The sequence below is a fragment of the Rhea americana genome, unplaced genomic scaffold (genome assembly GCF_003343005.1).
Source record: "Rhea americana isolate MKP2758 unplaced genomic scaffold, rheAme1 scaffold_31, whole genome shotgun sequence".
NCBI classification, from domain to species: Eukaryota; Metazoa; Chordata; class Aves; order Rheiformes; family Rheidae; genus Rhea; species Rhea americana.
In genome coordinates this window covers 2689026-2712179 of record NW_028186435.1, presented here as the reverse complement: position 1 = coordinate 2712179, position 23154 = coordinate 2689026, and the positions used below count along the sequence as shown (strand labels likewise).

The following is a 23154-nucleotide window of genomic DNA, read 5'->3' as shown; positions in this document are numbered from 1 at the left end:
ATTCCTCCTAGTCTACATCAAACAAGGGATTTTGAAACCTTCTAAAGATTAGTATGTGGAAGCTTTTAACTAATAAAACCTGTATTTTGAATTAAATTTTGGTCCCACTGCAGGTAAGGGGAAGTTTTAATTGAGCTAGGGATTCATTTATAAAAAAAAAATGTAAATATCAGAACTAAGTATCCTCATAGCTGTAGGTGACTGCAAGAAAAACGTGAGCATTTACAGGCCTGCATAGTCACCGCTTAAGTTGTTAAAAGTCTGCCTGCCTACTGTTTCAAAATACCCCATTGTTTAAATCAGATATTCTCCACACTGTAGTTAGCTGTAAAGACCTTTAGAAGATCTTGATAATACACGTTGTAGTACAGAACTGTATTTTCTTCCTTGAGCTTTCAACTTCTTTCTATTTCCTTATGACCCACTTAAGTCCTAGACAGTTTTCAGCTGCTATTTCCATTTTACTTCAGGGCTTCAAGCATTCTGAACTTAGCAAAGCATTAAAGTATGTATATAACTTAAAATTATGTCACCCTTTTATAAGATTAGTTATTACTAGATTTAATAATACTTTCTTGTATAATTATAGGGAATTTCAGCTACAATGAATGATATTTTACTCACCATTAAAAATATAACAACACTAGATTATTATATATGCACATTATTTATATGTGCATTATATGTGAGCAAACAAAATGCCTTCTGTTAGGGTGTTCACACACAGGCCTGTAACTTAATTCACGTATAAATATGTCTATGAGCAATAATCTAGTGATGCTGGATAGCTTTCACTGTCTATTGCCCCGTCTAGAGCACTTCTTTTGGCAAAAACTTAGACTGAGGGCTGTGAGCCACCCAAAACAATACATCCTTTAACTTCACCCCATTAAGTCATTCTGACTGCTACTATTTAATAAATCTGTCCTTTATCTAGGTACTTCATTTTGGACTTACATTTATTATCTAATGTTTATTTTAATATAGCTTTGAGATAATCATTTAAAACAGCCAATGCAACACTCCTTCCTCAGTATTCTCAAGCAATCAGCACACCTACCCATATACCTACTTTTGCCTTTACTTTCAATGAAATTGAGAGGGGATCACATTTTCCTTGTCTTCACTCTTTTTTTTCCCAGGAACTAACTTACAGGACTTCAGCATCTGCTTTAGTGTTTTGCTGAAACTGGGAGGTCACCTCCTATAGTAACTAAGTAAAAAGTGTACCAACTAGGGAGACATCTCGATGCTTGAAAGTTTTCTCAGGTATCTTCAGTGAACAGACAGAACAGTATCATTTGTTGAACATCCACTGAATAGTACATACATACAGACAAATCCACTCCTAACTTGAGCATTTTTCATGAACCATAACATTGAGAAAAGGTGACCAGTTTAACTGTGGTGTTATTCATAGATAATGGCTAAATCGTCAGCGTATTTTCTGTCACAGCTGCAATACCATAACTAACAAACTTCACTTTTATATAGTTATAAAATTGTAACAGTTTCAAAAGCACCAGTCTCATAATTGAAATCAGTCATCCAAAGACAGACTTCATGTCAAACTGGCCTTGATCTGAAACAAAACACACGAATGCCTGTATACTAACTCTGTTTAACARCAAATTGTTTTTAAAAATAAAACCAAAACAATAAAATAAATTTAAAAAAAAACTCAGAACTGTGGTATATAAGCTTAATAATATTTCTCCTGTAAAACTTTTAAACCATCACACACAACAAATTCACACAAAACTATTAGCAAGACCACTTGCACACTTCTTGTTTAACTTTTACCTTAACATCAGAATTATTGGTTATRCAATAAAATAATTCTCTCTATATAAAATGAGGGAACCTAATACAACATTCTTGTTTTCTATGTTGTAAGAGTGAACGATGAAAATGCTTACATCTCTACTTCCAACAAGTCTGATTTGCTATTCTGAAGAAAAATATACTATCTTCTTTGCAATATGAACAACAAAGGAGAAAAYATTTAAAAGGCTAAATAACACTCATTGGAACTTTCATGTCCCCATGAAAGACTAATTACACTATAGTTCATTAGAATTTAGTTTAAGCTTTAAATAGCTCTTACTGATATTTATAAGTCTTTAAAACACAGTAGACCCTGACATTTGAGKGAAAAGGAAGAAATGGCATAGGAACCACTGACAAATAAGTATGAATATATGAAAATATGAGCAGCAGAAGAAAGAGAAAAGTGTCAGTATACAAATCTCTGTTTCTTCTAAATATTATTTCTAGGTACAAAATTTTGCGGAAAATATGTTTTCCAATTTCAATAGGTCACCAAAAAATCTTCACTTGGATATTTTTGGATGTTCACTTAATTTCAGCTTCTGAGGATGAAGAACTTCGCATAGCCTGTTCAAGTCTTAACCTGCAATGACAGTAAGTAGAGCCCCATATTTGGTAAAACGTTAACTTCAAGAGAACAGCTCATTCATAGTAATGTCAATAGAAGATTTGTCTTGATTCAGCAAAGCATTTATGCCCATGCTTACTATTAAGCACATGAACTATTCAGTTCTAAGTGAGGAAAGATGCAACATTAGCCATTTTCCTGATAGGCTTTACACAGAAGGTTCAGAGAGTATATTCCCTGAGGAGATAAAGCTGCTTCCTCTGGCTGGTTAAGCATTGTTTGATAGCTCTTATAATGCTACTGCATATATTATTCCACTGCAGGATTAACTATAAAGGTATGTAGAGAATTTTTATGTGTCATTTTCCTCACTAGTACTTACAGTTATTTTATTCATGCTGGTCTTTTGCTTAATTTTACATGTCTGCTTAAATCCCAGTGAAATCAAAGAGATTTGAGCAAAAGCTTAATTGCTCCAGCAAATGTGGTATTTCCTTATATCTTTGTCAAAGGGCATACATATCAGATATTTTAGAATTACCACAGAGTTCTAATTACACAAGCAAACCATTCTAATCCTGTTCCTATGGTTTTTAGTTTACGTTTTTTATACTTACGCTGCCAATACTCAGAAACATGCTGAAAAATATATATTTCTAGCCCATTGGAAAAATATATTTAATAATTGCTASAGAAAGTGCAGATGTTTGTATCAGTTTCAATCATGACAAGTGGTTCTACACATTCTTCAGTGCTTCAAGTTCAGTTTCTTCATAAATGTAATTTTTTTTCCTTAATGGCATGAAATCAACAAAAATGACACTTAAATTCTCATAGCAATCATTTACCAGTATTAACAATAAAGAAACCCACTATTTCTTTTGTATAATTAATGAATTTATGCTCAGGGCTGTATTTCTATGAACTACAAATTATTGCTATTACTAACAGAGAAACAGTAAGAGCAATGAATGGGACTGGTGTCATCAGGAGAACTAATACTGTGGATCAATGACTTATTTACTAATGCAAATTAAGCTACAGCCCGTCAGAAAACAGCTTTCTCAGAAAGATGATGATACACTTTCAAGCATTAAGGTTATACATAGGATTCATGAGCACAGCACTTGCTGCTGAATTTTACACAAAGCCAGTAGGCTCAACCTAATGCTTTTCACATTAAAATGGCTTCATTGATAGCAATGATTCCATGATAGTTTCAGCCTGGATCTGGATGTATTCTTTATTTTTTCATTAATAAATTAAATTTCTCATGGACTGAATTACAAATCAGTCCAAACTCAACTTTTGAAACTAATCTGCTAGACAGTTTTCCTTTATTCTTTTTTCAAGTTAAATTGTTAGCACTTCAATAAGATACATTCCCACTTCTGAAAGAGAAGATGAGTCTCAAGATCTAATAAGCTGTCTTACTCCATAGCCCAAATCCTGTAAATTGTTTAGTGATTCAGAATAGGACAATCACCAAAGCTTCTGGCTGCAAGTGGGAATAAGCTATGTATTGTAGGCTGTCTACATATATGCACAGCACAAAATGAGGGATATTTCTAATGTAAATACTAATGATTCTAAAGAATATATTGGAAAACCACTATTCAGGAACATTAGGACTCCTCACTGTAGTACACCATTTCTTAGTGTGCCTAAGTCTACTGAGTGAAAAACCTATTCCGTTATATCCTAACGTTATGCCTGGAGAACATGTATATTGTGTGGAATCTAAAAGAAAACTACACGTGTTCTCATTAAAAGTCACAACTATATCCCCTTTTTAAACAAATCTATTAAGAAGTTCTGACATCTAACTCAGGRTTGGATTTTTTCCTTTTTTTTTTCTTCTAAGCACTCTAGAACAATGTGATACATATGGTTGACTCTAGTACTGTTGACCACTTTATAACACAGAATAGTTCATTTATTTATAGTATTACCATGGAGAAGTCTTATGGAAGTCTTATATTTTCTTTTTCAAATTCCATTAGAAAGTCACATCTTGTAAAAGTCATTCAATCCTCTTTTAATGGGTATCAATATTCATTATCTATGTCATTCCATATGGCATTATCATCGCAAGACTCAGTATGTGGTACWCAACTTATCTGCCCATTATAAATTATCAATCATAAACAATAACATCTAAAGTTAAAATATTGYAATCCTTCATTTTATTCTCATTACATTTTTTGTATCTACGCAACYGCAGCATAGTCATTGGTCTGGTCATTTTTTTCACTTTCCTGTGGGCTGGTGACTGTCACCCTTGGATTTGTGGATGTTCTTTCATGATGGGAMCCAACCTAGAGAAAAGGGAATCAAAACCACAGGATATTAGCTTCATCAGGTCAATAAGATTTCATTTAATTTCATTTCAGTACAGTATTTGTACGTCACTCTAAGATTTCTATGAGGAATTTYTGAAGTGAAAAAACATTCTCCAAAAGTGATCTTCTTAACATTCTTGTTTAGCTTATATTCATATTATCTTCTAAAGCGGAAAGTACTCAAATAAGGCTTTTTCCCCCCTCTTTCATCAAGCACCTGCTTACCCACACATCCATTTAAAGTGAATGCTTGCTTACTTTCTCCACTTCCTTAACTTCAGCATTTCTAAAAAAAATTTCCATCAACATATCAAGCATAGAATAAATTCAGGGCCCAAGAAAATGTCATATTACTCAGCTCTCTGTTAACTTAATTGGAAAGTGTCCTTGTGCATCATACAGAAACAGAAAAAAAAACTGTTTTAAAGAAGCAAGAAACTATTCTGCATGGCACAAGAGGCAGACCCTCTTCAGCTAAGACCCTTTTCAGCTAAGACCCTGGAATCTCTCCTTTTGAAGTTGGACATTAATATTCTTTTTTATCCAGCAGTCTGTAGGCAGGGTTCTACAGCAGGTTGTTCTGCTTCTGATACTCAAGAATTCGTATAGGAAGTTACCATGGCCTTTACCAAACTAAACACTGCATTTCCCAAATTCTGCTGATTGGCCAGTTCACTTGGCATTCAAGGTTGTTCACTTGATTCTTCTGGGTTGCATGCCTCCATGTAAGCCAACAGCATTTTACTAGCTCTCCAAAATTACAGGCCTTTTGCTTTTAATCCATCTAAAGCCTCTTGTTTTCAAGACCGTGTTTATCTCCAATATTCTTTCCAACTTTTTAGGAACATAGATTAAAATTCCACAAAGCAACAGTGAAAATTTTGTATTAATCTTAACTTCTGTGAAGGTACACTCATCAAAATAATCAGGCACTGCATTTCATGAACTTACCCTACTGCTCTGTCCTAGAGGACAACATAGTTCAGAAATATATAATGATTATGCTCTTCCAGACATCACAATAATTTTGATTTTTTTCAATAATCAGCATACTGAGGAAGATTTATTGGAGCAAAATCTTATTTTCTCAGTCAGAGGACATATATTGTAATTACTGATGTAAGAGATTTATACAGAAGAGAAAAAGCAATTCCCCAAAACTTAAGTTCTAGTAGATAATCTGAGGGCCTTATCAGGAGGGAGTTACTTAAGAGACTGGCTGAGAAGTCTAATGCTGAGACAAATAAGGAACAATAACTTAAAAACAGAACTTGAAAGCCTAAACATTTACCTGGTTCTGACTATCAGAATCCTCTTGTTCTTTTATTTCTTCTTCAGGCTGAAGATCACTTTGATTGTTCAACTCCTCCATTTCCTCACCATTTTCTTCATTTGTCTTGCCATTTAAATGCATGACCTCCTCTTCCTCTACTTGGTCAACATCTTCTCTTTCTTCTGGTTTGTCTTCATAATTCCTATTTACCTTTTTCTCATTGTCTTCCACTTCTCTTCTTTCTTTAACATTTTCCCCGCTTTCCTTTCCACTCACTTCTGGGTATTCTTCTTTTCCTTTATAGGCCTCCTCATCTCTGTCATTTTCCTCTTCTGCATTTTCTTCTTCATCCACAGTTTCTGCTGGTCTCTGATGAAAGGAAAGCAGCATTATATGAGGCATTTTTAAACCAAATGCTTCAAGCTGTGCTGAAATGTGACACATATCAGTATAACATCATTACTGGGGAGCAAGTATGCTAATCTGAGATTTATCCACATGCACAGAAAATGCTGCTGCTGCAGTAACACTCCATATTGCACTCTTATTCTACACAAAAATTGTGTTAGTGAGATTTAAATGTATTTCACTGGGTTAATCCATTTGACCATATTTGAACAACCGGAACCAACTGGATTTACTTAACCYAACAACAGCTCTTCTGTTCCAGCTGTTCCTGTTTTTTGAACATTCTGGCTTCTGCTAAATACTTTTTTGTCACAATAAAATATTGTACATCATGAGCCCACAAACTGTTCACCAAAAGTGCTTTACATACGGACCAGACCATGCCACATTGGTCAGTCCTGTCATGCAGCCTGTGTTCTTTGTACTCACAGAAAAGCAACAGGAGGAATAAGGCAGACATACTGCTCACATCCATAACATCATTCCTCTTCCCAAAGATCCCTATATAGGATTGCATGGTTACAATCTGTATGACTTTATCTACATTTAACAATAAACTTTCCTATGTATGTGAAGTTAGACCAGTAGACAGGAAAAACAGTATCTTGTCCCATATTGTGAAGAAGAGTAAGTAGAAACTTAGTATAGATAAAGCCACTAGTAGCATCATTTCATGACAACCTGAAAGACTGATGCACATGTCACTTGTCTTCCAGTTTCAGCTTTCAAGATTCAGCTGACTATTCAGTGAACTGATGCTCCCAGTGCCAAGATAACATATACTTGTGCATAAGCTTGAATGAAAATAAAGAGTAAATATCCCACRGGAGTGAAAGGATGTCTACCTCCCACACAGCCTCATTAGAATCTAAATCTAAAGCAAGCAAGCTAAAAAATAGATTTTCTCTTAGTCAAAGATGTTTGGAATTTTATTATCATTAGCAGTTCTTAGGTAGGCAGGTATCTGCTGCAGACCTATAAAATCTAAACTGTAAAAATCCTGTTTCCTCTGTAATACTAACATTTCAAAAGAATTCTCTTATCATCTTCAATATATTAGTAAAAGTCAGTTGAACAATACCATCAACTGAATGAAGCATCTTGAYGAAACACCTTTCTTTTGCTTTGATATTCAAGTAGCAACATAAGACAACTTTATTATGCCAGTGCACAATAACCTTTTGACATAGTGTCAAACAGGACAAGTTATTGCATCTTAATGAGCCACTGATTCTCAAATTATTAGAAATACTATAGGGTTACCTGACTAGCTAAATAATGGTTCCAAAAATRTTTTTTGAAGTACAGTGGACTCAGTGTATTTCTTATTCACACCTTCCTGACTCACTTTCATCTGGTGCCATCAAACTGGCCTGGTTACCACTGAAATAAAAATCAAAGTCCAACCTTTGCATACACCTTCAAAGAAATCAGCATGTAAAAGCAAACTTGAGCCAACTCTTGTAACTGCCAGCATGTAAAGATAACAAACATCTGTAGGYCCATAAAGTCTGTTAAGTTACCTGCTAACCTGCCACATGTGACCTACTAATTTTTTTTTCAATTTACTAAGGAAGTTTGCAAATTTGGATTCTGACCAGAACAAGGAAGCACTGGATAGATTAAATACACCAAGACAACTCTCATCAAGAGCAACCTTTTTGATTTTGCTTAACGGCATCTGCTTGCTGGGACATTACAAACATCAAATGAAAAGAGAGGGTAAGAAAAGAAGAAAAGCAAATCTGGGCTTCCTTAGTCAACAATAGTAGTGATCTAAGATATTGATTGCCATTTCCAGCTTTTGTTAATGACTATCTGCTAGCAGGTATAATCAAAATAGAATATGTGCCTTTGCCTGAACTGCTTCAGTATAGTGGCTCATTTTAAACTGCAGAGGAAGGTGTGCAGACTTTGCACCACACCACTGAGGTGTAAACATATGCGTCCTAGTGTGTATACTTTTTTTGCTTTTTTGCTTTGGCAGCAATCTTTGGCATAGAAGCCTAATGGCAGTAATTTCCTAAACTGCTGTGTTAGCTAGATTCATTTAGATCTTCTCTGTCTAAAATAGAAATAGATCCAAATTATTTAAGAGTTAAAACYGTGAACAACATAAAAGCTAAACACAGCATATTGAACTTTACCCAGAAACTTGGAAGCTCATAGGAAACTAGCATCAAACAACATTTAAATGCCAYCTGTTTTAACCTGATCAGTCAAGCTAAATTGCTTGAACAGTAATAGTACACAACAAGATCAATAAAACAAATCTCATCAATGCAAATATGATATTTTTATAGTAATTGAAAATTTCAAGATATCCTTACCATATTACTACATGACCGTTACTTACTAAAGACAAAAATAAAAAGTCATGTTTATAGCTAATAACTGAAAAGTAAAATGCATTCTTCATTTAATCCTTTCAAGCTGTTTTACATCAGAGAGGATATGTCAAACAAGTTGAACTCCACTCCACTGATCCGAGGGAAAAATCTTCTGCAAGGTACTCTAGAATGCAGTATGGTTTCCATTGCATGCAAAAACAYAGGAGTCTTTCTTGAAATGTAAACACCAGCACAGAAGATGCATTTGAGAACAAACAACAGACCTAAGGCAAGACTGTAGGGAGCACACTTAAGGCCAAAAATCACCTATCAAACCGTATGTTGCTCTTTATATAAAAAGCATGATATTTTCTACTGAATTTTTTTTTGATCTATTAGCTATGCTATAGAGTTACAGAAATTAGCATGCTCTGCATTAAATGCATACTCTTCACTGAGAAAGAGAAATACCTAGTAGAAGTTAGGTTTTGCATATTTAGGGAGAAAGAATGCTTATGTGCACATTTATATATGGGGAAGAAAAAGATAATTTTTTATGGTCAAAAGTCTGTGAATACTGTACATGCTTAACTTTACTTCCCTGAGCAGTTCCAATGATTTTAGTGAACTTGAAGTAGTGAGCTAAAGCCTACATATAAGTGCTTATAGGTCAGGGTCTAATTCAAAGTCCCCTACAGTCTACGGGAACCTTTTCATTGATTTTAGTTCACTCCAGTCATCCTTCCACCTACAACTGTACAAAATGTCCATTATGTATACATCAAGTTACTACAAACTGTGTTCTTTCAGTCAGGATGAATCAGGATAGGTCTACTGAAAGCAAAATAGGTATGTTGATTCAGACCTTAATTCCTTAATTCCTTGCAGAAATGATCAGACTCATTTTTAGAAGTCAGCAATAATCTTGTTTACCCAGGGATGGGCAGTAACATTTCACATCTTAGTTTTTAGCTTTTCATCAGCTATCTTTTAAATAACGAGAATATTTCCATTAAGAGCATCTGTGGATACAGAATGCATTGGTCTGATAGTTGAAACAGACATGGGATTCTGCTGTTCCTCATTTCATCTAAGTCTGAGTTAGACTTTGAACTACTGTGTTGGCTTACATGAAGTAGTGCAAGTAAATTACAGTTGGGATTCCCGTGAAAGCATAAGACATTTCAAATCAGGGAACCAGTTACAGCTCTAGAACTGAGTGACTACAGTCTATTGCTACTTTGTAATACAACTAAACAAACACAACTATCATCTCCATCAATGTTTTGCAAATATTAATGTCCAACTTCAAAAGGAGAGATTCCAGGGTCTTAGCTGAAAATAAGCGGCACTTCAAAAATTCTCTGGAAGTATCCAGTCAGTCATAGCCCAGGATAATTATGCATATATACCATAATAAACTAGAAGGTAAGTATGTCTGAGTTCCTTTAGTCCTATGTCCACATCATGAAAGACGGTAACACAACTTGAACTTGACAGCAATGAACAAAAGACTGGAGAAGCATGAGGTGACTACATTCTTAYTCCTTGAGGCAATTTTCATTAAGAGTAAATGTCTTCTAGGACAGGCAAGAGCTGCACCCTTTCCCAGTGACTGTGATGGATCTATTCTTCCTACAGCCAGATGTGCTTCTAAGAAGGTTTTTGCTTTTCTTTTTGTGCAATTGCAGGAAAATAGAAAATAACCTTCTATCTTGTTTAGCTGGCTTAATCTTTTAAGCAAAGACAATGTTTGTTCCCTAGTTGAAATTACTGTAGCTAAGATAATTAACTTTCAAGCCGTACCTTGATGATTGCRAACATGATTCTTTGCTTATCATGGACTATCAACAAGAAGATGCACCAACAAAAATGTAGTATATGTATATTCAAAGGCATAGTCAACCAAAGGCACACAGAACAACTGAAGTCACTGTCATCTTAACAAGGCTGAAAACATGGCCCCAACTTGACTTCCAGAGCCCTCCTGACTTACTAGAAGGTTGACAAGGAACAGAGTGAATTTCATTTTGCATTCAAGAAGTATGGTTGCTTGACGGTATTTTTTATCTCAGCAAAAACAGAGCATTTAAAAAAGAAAGATGTGTTCTAATTACACTCATCATGCTATCATTCATTAAGAACTACATTAACAAATGCCATCATCATTCAGAAGCAATAAGTCAGGAAATCTTTAGACATTGAAGCATTTGGCTTCTCCTCCTCCAGGGATGCTAATGTAACCTCTCAGTAGGTTTGTACATGACTGATACTAGAATATTGAAAAGTGCGCTATCACAAATCATTTAAGGMGGAAATTATTTTATACCATTAATGTAAAACATAATTTTACTTTACTGAAACCATTTGGAAATGTTTACTTAGATAATGGCCACAACAGACAAAGAATGAGGCAAACAAAATCTTAATGGTCATACATATTGTCACAAATACATCTCAYAAATACAGTATCAGTAATACTTAACTTTGATTGCACCAATCAGCTTAAAAAGACCGAGCTGCCCCTGCTACTACTCAAGTCAAGAACGCTTTGCAGCTGTACTGCACAGATTCCAATAGCAAAACATTTTGTTCCTGAACCAGACAGGGTTGCTAAGTGACAGCAGCACACTTATCTTCCACATCATTTACAAAACCCAAGCACTTAAAAATAAAGAAATGAATAGTTAAGTATTCTTGAGGCTTACAGTTCCCACACAGTAAATGTGGTGCTGTTTTGGAAGTCAAAAAATGTCTTTATCTCCAAAAAAAACAACTTTAAACTCAAATATATTTACGAGTTTGATGCATTTTTACAAAAAATGTAGCACCTGAGTCCAGCGTCTGATTTTCCATGAGATCATAGCACCTAGAACTCTACCCAAAATGAAGGGAAGTGGCATGACTTGAAACTGTGGAAAAGAACAAGCTTTCCAACTCCATTCCTCAGTTACAACGTGTGGTAACTGGAAACACACACACTTCCCTAACCACAAGAAGGCCATGACAGAGAAGGAAACATTTGACCAGATTCTTAAATTTCTAAGATGTACTCAAGTCAACAACATTTTTCTCCACCCATTGYACCGACAAAAAATTGTGCCTAGCTTTTCAATAACAGCATTTTTCTGTGTATGCATGAAAATTGACCCTAAATTTCGCGCTTCACACCCTACAATGCAGTATAGTCCATTGTGCATCCTTGTAGATACTGACACGAGAAAGCTACTAACCATTTCAAAAGAGGCCACACTGATGTTGCAGAAATACATAAAAGATTTCTTTTTCTCTGGGAACAGGTGGGAGAGGAAGTCCTCCACAGTGAATGTAAAATACCCTAAAAGTTTAACAATTTGAGAAAGCATAACACTTTAGGRTTGCGAGGGGTTTTTCAAGAAAGGTGCATGTGCAAGAGGGAGCTTTTTTCAAAGCAGCATCCAGACATATTTTACAATAGAACTGTGTTTGCAGTCTTCACACTGGAGAATCTAGACCTTCTAACAGTTGGCTACACAGACCTTCAAAGACAAGATCAGATCCTGCTGCTACAACTTTAGAAATCACACACATCTAATGCAGAAATCTAAGGAAGCTCTCTGTCTCTTCTTATCCTGAACTACAGATAACAAATCAGTGTAGGCTGTCCTATCTCATACACAGATAAGCAACAAAAAAATTAAGTGTAAATCAATAGAGTTGAATGAAAAACATGCAGGAAAAAAATATTTTTATCTGCTGACTTGATCAGCACTCAACATCTAGAAGATTTTAATTATAGTTACATCACTTGTAGCAAAATTTGAGTATAAAAAAATCTTGCATGTAGTCTTTCCAGATGCCATTTTGAAATTCTTACTGATGTAATGCAAAATGTTTGCTAGTGAAGAGTTCTGGCCTTTATAAGCAAGGAATGTCTCTTTCAGCAGCCAGCCTGTTTTAATGTTGAATCAATGCAAACTTAAACATTTTGCCTTCAGCAACAGGGAAGATAAACATTTTATTTAGTTCACTGAGGTGAATCTTGGGTCTCTAAAGCAAAATATATACTTCATAAACTGCAAATGAAAGGTGCAAATTTTCTGCAGCTGCTGATATATTCCAGCTACACAGAGGGCACCTAAGGGAGCTACACAATTTCACATCACATCACAGCCCAGGAAATGGAGAATAATGAGTGGCATCAGGACTGCATTAATCAGTGGACATGTCTGGAATAATGGGAAGTAAATGGCTAGTGAAAGAACCAGGAATAATGGGAAGTAAATGGGTAGTGAAAGAACCAGGAGTGTGACCATCCACAACAGCCCCCCAAATCAGAGCCCATTAGACAAATTTAACTTCCAGTAATCTTTATAAATAAACACAGAAAGAGAGAGGGAGATGGGCATGATGGGTCTGAAGGAAAACAAAATAAATCAGATATCTTCTCCATCACTTACATCTTAATAGCCAGTACTATATTCCCATGGCAAAGCAGGCTTGCGCAGTAACACACCTGAATTCCTCCTAGGGACCATGCACCGAATAACTTTGTACTTCATAATTCTCAAACTTATTCATCTCCACAACTTAAATAAAATTGAAGAAAAGTAGTAGTTTATTCTGAAAGTTTTACTGGCTGACAATTTTCATATCTTAGAAAAAGTCACCTGGAATATATCTATACTAACAACAGACTCAAGTAACACATTTAGTTAGCATTTCAAATATGAAACTTCTACTGCTTCATTCCCTCCTACCAAGAACTGCAAATATCTTCCAAAATAAAACTGCATTGTTCCCCAGCTATTTGCACAATTGATTTCATAGTCTGTCATCAGTTCCTGTTGATGTTGACACAGCGACATAAACAGCAAACCTGGAGTAAGCCTGCATGTCAAAAGAAGAAACTATCCACTTTGTATTTGGAATTTGAAGTCTTGGTACAGAATACAGAAGGGTCTGGTTTGGTTTTAGGCAAAACACTGATTTTTCCTTCTTGGTGTTGAAGTACAACTGTCAGCTAGTCTGGAGTAAAGCAAATCTCATTCTTTCAATGTGTTCTCAGCTGGCAGACAGCATTTTTACAGAACAGGACATAAGCAGGTGTCTAGCCAGTACTACACTAAGTTTAGTTAATGGCTAATCTGGCATTTGTTCAACTGTGTACTTCAAATGGTAAGACAGAGAAGGCTCATTAGCAACCACCTCACTTTATGTGGCTGATGAAAATGATGATAGCACATCAGAAGTCTTAGCATTCTAGTGAAAGCTGGTATGTAAATATTCATGTATTATGCAAGATAGCTAAGCACTGGCTGGCTGTCCTGTTCCATGTTTCTGGAACACAAACTGAGTTCAGWTAAGAACAAGCTATAGAGCTTTATATTATATAATTTTAAAACTATTTAAAACTGCCATTAACAAGAATCTGTACCTGCAAAATGCTAAATGTTTTCAAGGTCTGAGTAACCTCAGTTATTCTGGAATAAAGTGTACATGGAGTTACTCAGAAGACCTTTCTTCTTGCCAGATTGTATAGGAAACTATACATTTAGTTCTAAAACTCAGAAATAAACCATAGCTGGAGTTCTCAATAAAAAGTGGGAAGAAAACATTTTGGTGCTTTGCTTTGCTTTCCTGGAAATATGAAAATCAGAAGATTATGAGCAATATGAATGTTTGATACATGTGCAAACACACGTATGCTACCAGAGGTAACACAGTTCCCGGTCCAAATTGGGAGCACTTGAAAAGTATTTCTATTTGAAGATGATACAAGGACCTGTGTAAATGATCTCAGTGGTTCAAGCTAGTTCCTAGTGTTACAAGCCTACCAGCACAAGTGATGCTCACTGGCAACTGTATCGACAATCCCAGCTATGTCTGCCAAGTACAGAATTGGCAGTGAAGAATTCACTGCTCTCCTCTCCCTAATGACAGCCACCAGCAGTTGAGATGAAGCAAACTGGCAAGACTGCTAGTGCAATGGCCAGACCCGTTGCCKGTGCTACAGCCTTTGGAAAGACTCCTGTCTCTAGGGCTCTTGGATTTCACAAGCACCACAGCCAACATAAAAAMTGAGATTTGACAACCCAATTTATACTGTCAAATGCTTTACACTACCCAGGGGAATTCTTTATGCACCTACAGAGGCCAGTAACAGGCTAATCATCTTACAAATTGATTATTACAGAGCTAAGACCTGGACAAGATATACTTCAGGATGTCGTAAGAAACAAAGATTAAGAAGACAAGCAGGTATGATCTTCCTCAACATCGCTACTATCAGCACAAAGCAACGAACCTTATCATACCACCTTAACTGCAATTAACAGGGCTGATGAGCTTGATGGCATTTAGCACAGAGCTCTCAGGCTGGGGCACGTACTTGCTGTGAAAAGACACAGCGGCAGAACTCTGTACCAGGGACCAGGATCAGTCATGCTCTTGCATCTTTCAATCACTTGGATCACTTGGATCATGTCTTCAAAAACAATGTCTGCAGAATAGCTGAGCAACATTCCTTCTCATTAAAAATAATCAATCACTGAGAATTACTCCATTTAGAAACAGYAGCCTAAAATAAAGCAAATGCAGAGATCCAGATTCTTTTTCCAGACTGATACGGTACCATTCTTCAAACTTGCTGCAGTGGCAATATCACATGTGGCTTTGTTAAAGCACAGAAAGGCAGAAATTACAACACAGTATAAGGTTATAAAACTTCTATCCAATTTCCCCTCAGACATTCCTCTTTAAGACTGGAGACATAGCTTGTATATATGTCTATTATTCTTTTTTTACCTGATTGAAATGAATTTTAAAAATCAACCAAAAAATAGGAAGTACAAAACCCAGACAAATCTTACCCAAAAAGTTGTTTATAAAACTGAAAAAATCTGAGATGAACAAATACAGAACCACAGGAAATAATTATGTTGGAAGAGACCTCTAGACATCATCTAGCCCTGCTAAAAGCAAGACTAACTTCAAAGTTCAAAGAGGCTACCTTGTCCAATTTAGTTTTAAAAGTAGCCAACGATGGAGATTCCATATCCTCTCTAGACAAGACAGTGCTTACAACTCTGTGAAAATGTTCTTCCTAATACTCAAACTTCCCTTGTTGYTACTTATGACCACTGCCTTATTTGTTCTCTGTGCAACTCAGGGAAATGGTTGGCTTCATCTTCTCTTTAACTCACATATGTAAGTGAAAGAAATTGAGAGAAGTTGAAAAGTTGCCCTCTCTTGTTTAGCCTTCAAGGTTCGACAAACACAGTTCTCCAAGCTTCTCCTTGTGTGTCATATGCTTTTGCATTCTAAACATTTTAGTATGTTGTTGTGCTGGACTCTCTCTTGTTTATAAATACCCCTCTTGTACTGGGAGAGGCTCAAAACTGGTCAAAATAATCCAGACATAACCTCACAGATACCACATTGAGGTAAACAATCACTTCTCTTGATGCACTGGCTCTTACTAACGCAATCCTGTATGTAATCAACCATCATCAACAAAGCGTGCACTGCTGATTCTCTTTCATCCTGTTAGCCACCAGGACCTCAGGGCCTTTTCTGCAGAGTCGCTCCCTAGTCTGCCAGCTCCAAGCCTGTATCAAAGCACAGTTATTCTAGCCCAGGTGCAGGACTTCTCATTTTTCTTTGATAAACTTTACGAAGTTTACTTCATCTCAAGTCGTTGCTATCCCTCTGATGCCCTGCTCTCCAGCACATCAACTGAGAAGGACAGTATGGAGTCACTTTTGACCTGAATGAGGATGCATCCCTGCCATCATCCACATCACTGATGAACATGCTAAACCATATCAGGCTCAGCATGAAACCCCAAGGAACATCATTCATAAATACGTGCCATTAGATTTCAAATCACAGACCCTTTGATTCTCAAACTAGGTAAGTTTATCACTCATCTTGTAATCCACCAATCCTATCTATACCTTCCCTAAGGATGTCTCCCTCCCTATATCTTCTCACCTATCTCCCAATTTTCCTATAAACAAAATATGAGGGTCTATGTTAAAGCAAGATAAATGACAATACTGCTCTCCTTTTATCCAGAGAGCCAGTCATTTCACCACAGAGGCAAACAGCTTGGTCAAGCACAATTTGTTTGGTAAATATTTGCTGGTTGCTTCCAGTCACAAGCATCAGTTTCCATTTCCAGACAAGCTTTGCCCTTCCCAATTTCATCCCTACATGCCCAGGCAATGTTTCTGTATTGCTCATTAGCAGTCTGTCCCCACTTCTACCTCCCATACCTTTCCTTTCTCAGGATGAGCTCAAGTAGGAGTTCCCTGTTCAGCCAGTCTGGCCTCTTTCTATGCCTCGTTTTCTTGCACACTGGGACAGACCGTTCTTGTGCTCTGAGGAAGTTATCCTTGGAGACTAACCAGCTCTCCTATACTCCTCTGCCCTTCAAGCAGGATCCTGCATGAGGCTGACCTGCCAGTTTCCTGAACAGGCAAAAGTCTACTCTCCTGAATTTCAGCATTTTTAATTTTCTATTTTTCTTCTCTACTTCCTTCAGGATCTTTATCTTCTTGTGGCTACTGCAACTAAGACTGCCACTGACTATTGCATCCCAAACCAGTTTCTTTTTATTTATCTGTAGGAAATCTAGCAGAACACCTCACCTAATCATTGACCCTTGTACTTGCACCAAAAAATTGTCTCCAAAACACTTCTGAAATTTCCTGGATTGCTTATGCCTCAGTGTGTTGCCCTGAGTGGTTAAAGCGTTTTTCAAATAAATACTTTTAACTCATTTCCCTTCTGGATGTTTATAATCTCATATTAGTCACTGTCCTTCAGCACTGAAATGACCACCAGCAAGTCATAAAGATGTTTGAGAAACCCTTATGTTACTGGGATGATTTTTAGCCTGACCAATCGATCAAGTAAATTGTTATTCTTTACACTACTGCATGGATCAGAAATACTATCACATGACCTAGGTGGCTGACCCCAAGCCATTATCAACCACAGACCAAAAGCACAATGCAACAGTGGGCTGGACACAAAGCTGAGTGCATTGTCAAATTCCTACAAAGATGCAAGATGAATGAGGACTGGCTTGTAAGCAATTCACTAGCAGAAAAAGAATACATTTTTCAGCAAATAATTAAAATAGTTCTACTCACCACTTAATTGGAATAAACTTTAACTTACTTATTTCTGGATTACATCAGTTCACAAGAGTTCATTTAATAAAACCATACAAAATAAAACTAAGGGTGTACAATCCTAAACCAGATAAAAGTATATTAACACATCAAAACCTATTTATTGCATCTGGTTTTATGATGAAAATTTTGGCCAACTAAATATCCTGTTGTTCAAATATGAGACAGTGCTGATAGCTTGATTTAAAAACAAACAAACAAAAAACCCTACAAATAAATCCATGTCTGTCTGTGATTCAGGAGTGCCAGAATTCTGACCTTGATTCTGTGCCATAGTCTTTTCCACACTGTTCCATCAGTATAAAGGGACTGTGATTCAGGTGAATATATTTGTTAGGGAGTCCTGATTCTATAGGCCCTGTCAGGGCCTCCAGACCAGTTCTGAAGGTGATGTATGATGACAACATAACTGGTTTCTGACAGATTAACAGAAAAGGGAAGACGTTCTAAAGCTTCTATAAACAGAGCTGTATCTGTCAGCAGTTATAATCATTGCCACAGAATTGTGCTGTGCTCATGAAAGAAACTGGGGAAAGAAAAACAACACACACAACCTGTGCTCCCCCAAAAAAAGCCATTTATTTAAAGCTTGATCATTACCTGGTCCAGTGGAACTTCTACACGAGTATCTTCATCTTCCTGCACTTCAGCTGCTCCCCACATTTCAGATCGCTCTTCTCCAGCTTTGTAAATACCTTCATCTACAATGAGAAAAGATGCAGAGTGGTAAGAAGTGAAGTCAAATTGTGACACTGTGTGGTACAACTATTGAACTGCACTCAATTTAGTTTTTGAAAGCAGGTTTCAGAGGTGACACACCATTCCCCATACAATACTTCTAATGAATTTTTCAATCTCCTATTATTCTCTTATTTGTTTTTCCTTTCCTTTTTTAATTACAAATGACTATACACTACATCATTTGGGGAAAGGAAAGGAGATATAAAGAGAAAACAAACAAAGCCCTGAAGTTCTCTCAGTTCTAGGAAAGGTCAGGAGTGAATCTGAACTTAATACCTTTCAACAACAGTGTATTACTTCTATATCTATACTCAATGACTGCATCCTCTTTTAATTAGTATAACACTTTCACGACTAGCAAAAATCTGAAGCCGTGAATCAAAATCAAACATAGTGAAGCAAGGCAGTAGTAGAAGATGAACAAAAGTAGTTGGGATAAATTCTATTCCCCATTCTTGAGCACATGCAAATGGAATTATAGCAGAAACTCTGTATCTGCATAAAAAAGTATGTACTCATTTAAAATGTAAAGAACATTTTAGCTAACAAAGCTAATGGCTCCAATGATGCTAAATTTTGCAATGATTTTATACCAACATTTGGTATGAATAACTTTTTTTTTCAAGTGTAAGAAAACTCTAGGGGTCTTGGTGGTTTCTAATACAGGTCTTCTGATACTAACAAACTCTCTCTTCATCTGTTTAGGAAAGACATATGGTTCTATGCCACTGTGTTCACATTCAACATAATGAGCAACTACAACAAGAAAGAGGAAAATTCATTTGTGCTGTTTTGGACTGCCTCTTAATTCTTCATAAAAGGATGTGAACGTGTTAACATCAATTGAACATGCAAACTGATCTCCAAAGCTTGACGTTGAAATAAGTTGACAGCCTTGTGAAGCATGCAATCATTCACAGAACCATTGGGAAGGTGGAAAAATCATGGATAAGAACAAGTAACAAGAGAGACATGCAGAAATCTTGAGTCGATCTGCGTAAAAAAGTTATGGTGTTGACTAGTCTGAAAGTTCATTTTCCAGTTACTTTCTCAAGACTGTGAGAAACAAGGAAAGAGTTTATCCTGGAATCAAAGTTCTGAGGAATATCCTGCCATTGAAAATGGTTATCCAGAGGGGAAGGTGCCAAACTTATCTAAATGGCCATAGATGTCTACCATCAGGCCATTGACAAAAGCACTAGGAAGTGAAAGACATTTCATAGTTTGAAGTGGAAAGGCAGAAATGTAGAAGGCTAAGGAACTTTACAATGATATTCCTGGCTGGCACTGCCAATGGCAGCTTAGGCAAGAGATTTTCTGATGGATATAGCAGCTTAAGTAGCTGGGAATTGGTCCTGCTGGAAATCCTTCTGCCAAAAGACCTACAATACTTGTCCTCTGAAAGTGCCAATGTTGAAAAATACCGCAGGGTTCTTAGGACTACTAGCTGGATTTTTGTCCTAAACATCTTGGTGCATTTTGAAAAAGATCTTATCTTCATATGTAGCAGGAGGATATATGCTTTCCCTTTTTTGTCAGATTATTAAATATAGCATGTCTGATGAATTACACCCAACTGGAGCCAAACAAAAGGTATCTAGTATTTGCTGGCAACACAGTAAACCTTTGACCTTAATGACACCAAAATATGGTCTCATTAAGGACTCCTTATACTGAGACAGTTTTCTTGACAAATTCAGCAGTAGGAACACAGAATGCTTCTTGTATTTTCTCAAGTTATCAATGAACTTCACATTTCTCATTTTTCAGAGCATATTAACAAAAAGATTGCCTCATAATTTTGAGGTTAAATAAAAAAAAAAGAAAATCCATTCAACTTCTCCAGGAGATGAGGTCTGCAGGTTCAGCTCACCTGTGAGTTACTCTAAGGAGCAGAAGGTTCTCTTACTGTTGCTGCTACTTATCATAGATATGAGATTTAGATCACAACCATATTCTGCGAGGAATGTACAAAGCGTTTCTTGAAAACATCACCATGATGACCCTCTTAATCCAAGGACTTCCCTTAAGTAGCTTGAGAAAATAACCTCAATGGCTTGTACTAGATCTGCATCTGAGAGAAATGCATTTAATATCACCACTATTCCCTGTAGACTCTGTAATAACATCCTTATCTTGAAGATCTCCTGGTTTTCCAAACAAAACAGGGATTTTCTGGGCTTCAGAAAAAACAAAAAAAGATCCCCAAACAGGGGCTTTCTGCACTTTGGCACATAGCTAATTCATCAGGTTCCTCTCAGGCAGGGAAAGAGATAAATAGGTCCTGGCCCAGGAGGCCAAATCTACAAAACTCATCCTGAGAGTTGAGGATTGTCAGTTTTAAACCATTTTAAAAGGGCAAATCAGCTTCAAGGCTACGCTAAATAATCCAGCAACTGAACTCAACACAAGGAGAGTGTTTTCTTAATTAAAAAAAAGAAAAAACTTTCACAAATCTTTAATCATAAAACCTGGAGCGTGGGAGGAGAGGAGAAGACAATAAGTTTCTACCTGGATCATACTACTGACTTTCCCATTCAAAAGACTGTATTCAGTCTTTTCATTACCGGGGGGGGGGGGGGTTCAATATGCAAAAATTTAAATCCTCATGGGATTTCCCCAAAGAATTCTCTAACAGGAATGTGCTCAGAAAGCTGGTCATAAATGGAAAGAGATCTAGGATCTCTCAAGGATACTGTCATTTATTGTGTATCTTATATGGAAAGTAAAGTAAAGTAGCATTTCTGCCCTTCCATAGAGTAGAAAGGTGCTGAAACTACATGGAAAACTGCAACGGGAAGGGATAATGAGCACAAAAATCTTCAAATACTTCAAGAACAGTGTCCTCAGGCAAAGTGGGTAATCATCCCATTTTCAGGACAGCAATGTTCTCTGCAGAAAACAAGTCATTAAGAGAATAACATGTTTCAAATGCACATGACAGAAGAGATCGTTAGTTGGTTTCTAAGAGATGTAATAAAAGATTTATTGTTAGAAAAGGAAAAAGAAACATTATTTAAAGAAATAAGAAAATCTACAAGAAGAGGGAAATGAATTATTTACTTCTGTGCAAACATGAAAGCACTGAAGACAAATGCCCAAAACACATGTACCGTTAATATTCAGGGAAGGCAGAAAAACACTTAAGTCTGAAATGTGCCAGAACAGGTGAAGAAAAAAAAATGACACTAAAATGGGCAAGTTGTAATATAACACAGGAACAAATTTGAAATTCCAAATGAAATGCCAAGGAATTAAGTTGGCAAGGAGTTAAGTCCTGATTACATCAGGACATGCATCCTTCTTGTCTTTTGGTTCCAAAGTGAAAAGAAACACAAATAGTGTAAATTATATACAAAAATTGAACTTGATGAAAAGAAATATTAAGAAAATAGCTTAAAAAGTAAAACACTGTTAATATTGCTGCTCTCTATTCTGTTTACGATTTTTGCATGCTAGTTGACAAACATCTAGAGGAGGGCAACTGAGTGAAAGGCCAACACACTCCTTGTTTACATAATTCTATGCCCAGATCTTTTCAGCAGGAGTTTGGAAGCCACATTAATCACTATTATCAATGCTGTGAGTAAGCTACTCACAGCTATCCCCCAAGCAAATGTGTTATGTTGGGTATTTTTGCTATGTATTTTATAGGTAATGTTTCAGAAATGCTTTTTGGTTTAGAAAAAAGCACAAAAAGTCTTTATTGATGCAATATTTCACATCTCTGTCTCTAAATCATTAGTCAGTTTCTATACATGTCTCTAAGGGAGGAAAAAAAACCAAGGCATTTTAGACTCCTCAATAAATTACATGAAATAACATTTTTGTAAGTCATCATTCTGTACTATTATAGGCTTATATTGCAATCTCTACTAAAGTTAGAAATAAGTACTGTACATTACTGAAAACAGAATTCCCAGTACTTCCATTAGATGGAACATTTACATCTACCTCAAATGGTTCATAAAACACTACAGATTAAACATGCTCCTCATGTAAGAACAAATACTGAGTCTGTGAGACTTTTCTGTTTCTCAAATTGATTGCAAATTCAAACATGGGGGTGGCCATAGACAAGTTTACAGTAATGTTGGGGCTGAAGAACTGCAAAAGCGGGCAAGAAAGGAAAAAAGAGCTCCAAGGCTTTACAGTCAAACTGTTGTCTTCTCTACACTTCCTCCAGATTGAGTGAAAGATGATGACAACAAAGGATTCAAGGGCACTTTGAGCTCCAACATGTCTCCGTACAGCTTGGTTTGCTGGCAAGTATACATCAGAGGATTTATTTCCAGGTAGGTTCTCAGTTCTCCATCCCACATTAAGTGCTGCTTCAGTGACAAGGCCAAGAAAAATATTATTGAGAGGCTCCTGATCTTATGTGAGGACATTTTTCCAAGCTGTCCAGACAACCTGAAGAGACAGGAATTTTTCCGATTTTGCCAGTCATCTTCTGAAAGCACTCTGCCTTGAGCTAAAA

General features: G+C 36.5%; 1 protein-coding gene across 1 annotated transcript in view; it reads right to left on the bottom strand.

Moving 5' to 3' along the window:
• Positions 1-4583: 4583 nt before the first annotated feature.
• DCDC2 (doublecortin domain containing 2) overlaps positions 4584-23154 on the bottom strand; it is a 71358-nt gene continuing 52787 nt past the window's right edge. The window contains exons 8-10 of the mRNA XM_085310103.1: positions 18534-18634; positions 6032-6382; positions 4584-4716 (exon numbers count right to left, since the gene is read on the bottom strand). Coding sequence (XP_085166229.1) covers positions 4609-4716; positions 6032-6382; positions 18534-18634 — 560 coding nt within the window. The 3' untranslated portion in view covers positions 4584-4608. The remainder of the gene's footprint in view (positions 4717-6031; positions 6383-18533; positions 18635-23154) is intronic.